Source organism: Gracilinanus agilis, chromosome 2 (assembly GCF_016433145.1).
Source record: "Gracilinanus agilis isolate LMUSP501 chromosome 2, AgileGrace, whole genome shotgun sequence".
NCBI classification, from domain to species: domain Eukaryota; kingdom Metazoa; phylum Chordata; class Mammalia; order Didelphimorphia; family Didelphidae; genus Gracilinanus; species Gracilinanus agilis.
This window is the reverse complement of record NC_058131.1, coordinates 573,081,736-573,087,691: the sequence shown is the minus strand read 5'-3', so window position 1 is coordinate 573,087,691 and position 5,956 is coordinate 573,081,736. Positions and strand designations below refer to the sequence as shown.

General features: G+C 42.8%; 1 protein-coding gene across 1 annotated transcript in view; it reads right to left on the bottom strand.

Annotated features, from left to right (window-relative positions):
• Window positions 1-5,721, bottom strand: part of IGDCC4 (immunoglobulin superfamily DCC subclass member 4) — a 33,407-nt gene extending 27,686 nt beyond the window's left edge. The window contains exons 1-5 of the mRNA XM_044660116.1: window positions 5,580-5,721; window positions 4,676-5,026; window positions 4,241-4,382; window positions 2,918-3,051; window positions 1,300-1,440 (exon numbers count right to left, since the gene is read on the bottom strand). Of these exons, the coding sequence (XP_044516051.1) occupies window positions 1,300-1,440; window positions 2,918-3,051; window positions 4,241-4,382; window positions 4,676-5,026; window positions 5,580-5,721 (910 nt within the window). The remainder of the gene's footprint in view (window positions 1-1,299; window positions 1,441-2,917; window positions 3,052-4,240; window positions 4,383-4,675; window positions 5,027-5,579) is intronic.
• Window positions 5,722-5,956: the final 235 nt, after the last annotated feature.

Below are 5,956 nucleotides of genomic sequence, written 5' to 3'. Positions count from 1 at the left end.
TATATATATATATATATATATATATATATATACATACATGAGTATCCCTTCCACATTTGGGGGTTAAGGTTGAAGCACCCCTGTGATCTGGAAAATCCATAGGAAATTTTTTGGCCCTCTCTTCATACCAGAGAAAAAAATCTGAATTTTTTTTCTTTTATGGGATGTTTACAGTACCTGATTATAAAATTACAAATATGAAAAATGTTTTGAAAGAAACCCATTTGAGAATGATAGTGAACATACTGCATGTATAAAGAGACATTTAAAAATAACAACAGTACATACATTTTATGCCCTTATGAGTTGCTAAACTTAAAGATACATTTTGTGTGTTGTCTCCTGCTGGCTTTCACATTCTTTTTTACAAACTTTAACTTTTTACTCTTTTGAAGTTTAAAAAATAAATTGTATTTCTTTTTGGCATTAAAACATGTTGATATTATACAATGTTATGAGTACATTTTATGCATTTCTGAGTTTCGAAGCCTTTTTTGTGTGGTTTGCTGGCTTTCTGCATGCTATCTATGGCTTCCATAAAACTCCTCCAAAATTCCCATTTAACTTATATCGACTCACAATATATCGAAACTGCAATGGGGAAAGTTGCAATGTGGAAGGGATACCTTATATATGTCTCCATAGGTCTGTATATATAAATATATGTCTTCTCTCCCCACCTAGAGAGCAGGTATTCTATCTTTACATCCCTCTCAGTAGCTAACACATTGCTCTGTACATGGTAGGCCCTCAAGAAATATTAGTTGATTGAATGATTCCTTGGGCAAGATAAAAGCAATTGTGGTGTATAGATAAAAGGCATCAAAGATAAAAGCACTCTATAGATGGAAAGCCTCAGGATGAAAGATTTGTGCCTGGAAGGCAGCTTTCAAGATCATTTAGTCCAACACTCATTTTACAAAGGAGAAAACAGAGTCCTAGAGAAAGGATTTACAGATACGAAGAGGCTGAGCTGGGATTTGAACCCTTGTCCTCTGATTTGAGACCCAGCACTCTTTCTACTATTCCATATTGGATTGATTGGAGTGGGGTCCTAAGGCAGTCTTCAACCCTTAATAACTCCCCTCTTCCCTCAATAGGGACTTTTGAGAGACAGGTTACCAGAATATTAGCTAAATCTTTGTTCAACATGGCCCTGCTCAATCCGTCTTGACTCTGATTAGCTGCTCTCCAAAGTCCAATTAAAGTTCTAGAAAATCCTGAGGTTTCATATCACTCTTTCCCAGGATCTTCCCTCCCTGTCCTTCCTTTTCCATCAGCTCCATTCCCTACACTCACCCTGTCGGATCCAGGACACAAAGGGAGTGGGGTCAGCTGAAGCCATGCACTCCATCACCACGCTCTGACCAGCGACTACTGTGGTATTCTCTGGTGCAGCCACAATGGTCACATCCCCAACACTAGGGGGAAACAGGGAGCCTGGAGAAATATGGAAGAGATGAGTATTGTTATACCTAAAATTTTTCTAAAGGTATTCTTACCATTTTATGCTTGCAAACAGCTTTGTGAAGTAGGGAAGATAGAGGTTCTCTCCTCCTAACTTAATCTTCCTCTCAACCATTTGACAAGTAAGGAAACTGAGGCTCAGAAAATTAAATTATTTACTTGAGGTTAAACAGTTAGTGAGAGATGTGGGACTAGAACCCAGGTCTCTTGATTCCTCCTGAAGGAGGTCTGTTAGAGAGCTGAAAGTGAGTCATTCTTATCCCCACTGCAGCATTCAGAGACATTAGTAGGCTAATTTCAGATAAGGTCTTCCCTGCTGTTTCTCCTCTCCAGTTCCATTCTAAGTCCAGAAGAGAAGAAAAGTAAAGAATTTCAAAGATCCTGAGTCCTCCTATTAAGTCATGGGCTTGAGCTCCCCAAAGACAGTGTCTTGGTCTGTTTGGCATATGGAAGCAGAGACAGACCTAGACACCCGAAGAGGCCAAGGGACTAGAGACTAGATATACAGAGGCACCCCTTTCCTAGTAGGTAGGCACCACTTGGAGGAGATAAGAAACTCCTTAATCTGGGTTCAGGGAATAGAGGCAGCTGGAAGAGGTAGGGAGGGAATCAATTTACCTGGAAGCAAAGGAGTGGATGGGAAGGAGGTGGGGAAGAGATGAAGAAGCAGAAGAAAGGGGGGAATTTGTTTAAGCAGAGATATATTCTCTCTGGAGAGCAAAGGAGAGGAGTAGGTTGCTTCCCCCTGCCCTCCTAAACCTTCTGAAGACCCCAGAGCATAATCCCTAAGTCTCAGCTCTTTGAACAGATGAACTGAAGTGGGGAGGAGAAAGCAGGTAAATAGAGAGTTACACAAGGCTGGCAAGGGGAATGAATCAGATGAGTGCTTTTCTCCAGTGCCATTTTCATCACTTCTCCAAGTCCTAGATGCTTTACTTACCCCAAGAAGACCCAAGGGGATAGCGTGATGTAGCAGAGAAAGTCTGCTAGTTCTAATTTTAGCTTAATCACAGCCTATCAGTGTTGACTGTGGGCAAGACACTTCATTTTTCTGGGCCTTGGTTTCCTCATCTGTAAAATGGGACCCTAACATTTATCTCCTTGAAGGTAGGAAGCTAGGTTTGATTCAGTCCAGTTCAAATTCATTAAGCATCTATTACTTATGAGTTCCTTTTAGTTCTAATATAGGACTCCTTAACTTTTGTTGTATCACGGACCCCTCCAACAACCCAGTGAAGACTATGGACCCTTTCTTGGAATAAGAAAGCAAATAAATGCTACATTTTAAGTAGAGATCAGATGCATTTTTTCTGCATCCAATTTCATGGGTCTCCTGAACTTTGTCCAAAGACCACATGAGATTTGGTAGACACCAAGTTTAGGATGCCTGTTTGAAGACTTTATGATAGTGTAACATCAGGGTAACATAACTCAACATCAACTCCCTCACCTTTGTGGACAACAAGGACAGCATCATGGCTGTAGCGCTGGTGGGCAGTATTGGTGGCCACACAGTGGTAGGTTCCTGCATCACTCTCTCGAACATCTACAATCTGCAGGACACCATTGGGAAGAGTGATGAGTCTAGGGGAAGAGATGAATTGTGAGATGGGCATGAAGAGGCAGAATAAGTCACTGTCACCAGAGATATCCCTTCTCCCAATGGCTGCCTCAGGTTTGCCCTACCTTCCACTTAGCTTTAAATCCACAAAATCACAGATTCTCAGAATCAGAATGGACCCCTAGGAGCTATCTAGTCCTGTCTCCTCTGACAAGTGGTCATCCAGCCTTTGTTTGATGACTTCTAGTTAGGAGAAGCCAACTACCTAAAGAGGCAGCTCCATTGCCCTTTTGATAATTGTAATTATTGGGAAATTTCCCCTTAAATTTTCATACCAGAGTCATTAATGGGTTAGGAAATATGGGCTAAATGGAGCATTATCTCCCTAGAAAGCCCCAGTTAAAATGCATATTATTTAGAGGGGAAAGAATAAAGAGTCTTCTCTAATATCTTCCCACTGGCACAAATTAATTTATCAAGCTATTGACTTATTACGCAGGAAGGCATAGAAAATATATCCTTGAGATGATGAAATATGGGGTGAGGAAGTATCAATGGGGGCCCTGGATGATAGGGAGCAGCATGGGGCATGGACCATGGAATGTGATTGGACATCTGAGATTTTCTGAAAGTGAGAACACTGAAGACACATTTCATAATTTTGCCCAAGGAAGGGATTGTGGTTGGGTTAAGAGGACGGTGAAGAGTAAATAGGTCATTCTCCTTCCCAGAGAGTGTATGTAGTTGAGTTGCTGGTTAGAAGTTATGAAAACCAAACTCTGATTTTATACTCACATGACATGCATTAATGTTGAGGAAGGTGGGAACTCCTGTGCTGTCTAGGTCTGTCTCTAGAAGGCTAGGCTAAAAAGTAGGGGGTCTGGGAATCTTATCACTGCTGTTCCCTCCCCACTAGCCTTGTTGGAAAGTCAACAAGTGTGTTCTTCAAAGTTCTGCCTTAGGACACAGGTCATTTTGACCTTGTCAGGAGGCATGTCCTCATTAGACTAAATGGCTCTCCTCTGAAGTAACAAAAATCCAACATCTGTCATCTCAAGGTCTAGAACAGTAGAGGGGACAGTAACTATTGGTTGTGATCTCTAGACCAGGGGGAGAAGATTGAGATTTTAAAGTTGGAAATTTAAAAAACTCTGAAGCTACCTGCTTCCCATTTTTTCCTCCTAACCCTGGCCCCTTCCAGGGGACACTTACCTAGGCTCAGAAGGCACTGCCATCTGGTCCTTCTCCCAGGTTATGACAGGGGCTGGCAGCCCTTCAATTCGGCACTCAAATCGAGCTGTCCCATTCTCTTCCACAGTCTGAGGTTCCGGATGGAGAGAAAACTGTGACAGTGCTTTTTTTTGGTGGAGGGGAGGAAAGAAGGGGAGGAGGAAAAGGAGAAAGAGACAGAAACAGAAAAATGGGAAGAAAAGGCAAGTCAAAGAATTCTTAGAGTAGAAGGGATAATGTTTTGGGAAAGGACAAGTCATCTGGTTCTTTCTCTCTGCCTTCAGGAAGGACTGTACTTTTCCTCAAGTTCAACTTTTGTCTAATCCCCATCTTACTACTAACAGGGAACCCCACATTCCAGGCCCTCCAGGCCCCCACCTTAGCTCAGTCTCAAACTAGCCAGACCCAGAAACTTACTGGAGAACCTAATCACAGCCACCTGGCTGGCCACCACTCCAAGGGGACTATGGGCCAAACAGGAATAGTTGCCCTCATTGTCCTCCACAGCTTCAGGGGCCCCTCCATCACTGCTCTCCTGAGGGGCTGCCTGGGACACCCACAGGGAACCATTGGGCAGTAGGTGCAGATGTTTTTTCTCCTGTATTGGGCTCCCATCCTTGTTCCAGGTCACTCGGGCGGGGGGCCCAGAAGGGGCAGGTACAGGGTTACAATTCAGCACCACTGCCTGCTCAGGCCCCAGGGTCACATGCAGCGGTCCCACACCACAGCCCAACTCCAAGGACGTCTCCTGTGACAACAGCTGCTTTCCTGCAGGGACAAGAAGAGTGACTTTTCAATATGTATAATGGGAATAGGAGTCCCATCTCCCAAAGTCTCCAATCCCCCAGCCACCTCTGCAGGCACACACTGGCTTCCCTCCATAGTATTCCATACATCCAGGTCTGAATCAGTTTACAATGGGAAGGAGACTCAGGGATTGACCCTTTCATATAGGAATGCTAGGAAAGGAAAACTCAGAAAATTGAGCCAAAGAATGACTAAATCCCAGAGTTAGGGGTCATCTAGTCAAACCCATATTTGAATAAAAATAATCATGTGAACACCATTCCCATTTGTATGGCCTAAGCTTGAAGAACTCTTGTGAAGGGTACATAACTCTCTAGAAATAGCTTAGCTCACTTGTAATTAGCTATAGTTGTCAGAAAACTTCCCCTAATATCACCTGGGGAGATAACCTCTCAGGACCCCCAGGTAACTCTCTACCAGGGATTCTTAATCTTTTTTTTGGTGTCATGAACCCCTTTGGTAGTCTGATGAAGCCTATGGGTCCCCCTCTCAGAATAACATTATTTCACACAACCTTGGATTCTCTCTGCCACCTCCACAAAGAAGTAGGGGGTGGTAGTGTCTTCTCTGTTAAATTCCGTGGTCCATACCCCATGCTGCTTCCTATCACCCAGGGCCCTATACTTTCCTGTCCCCAAGACTGTGCTGAGGTTCATCTTTTTTTGGGAATATACTTATTCTTTGTAATTTTGATTTTTTTGTATAATTCATTTTTCTTTTTCGTGTGGTTCTCATTTATGTGGTTCTGGTCATTGTGTACATTGCTTTCTTGGCTCTGCTTATTTCCTTCTGCATCAGTTTGTGTAAGGTTTTCTATGCTTCTCTGAATTCATCAATTTTGTCATTTCTTACTTCAGAGTAAAATTCAGTTACATTCACATATCACAATTG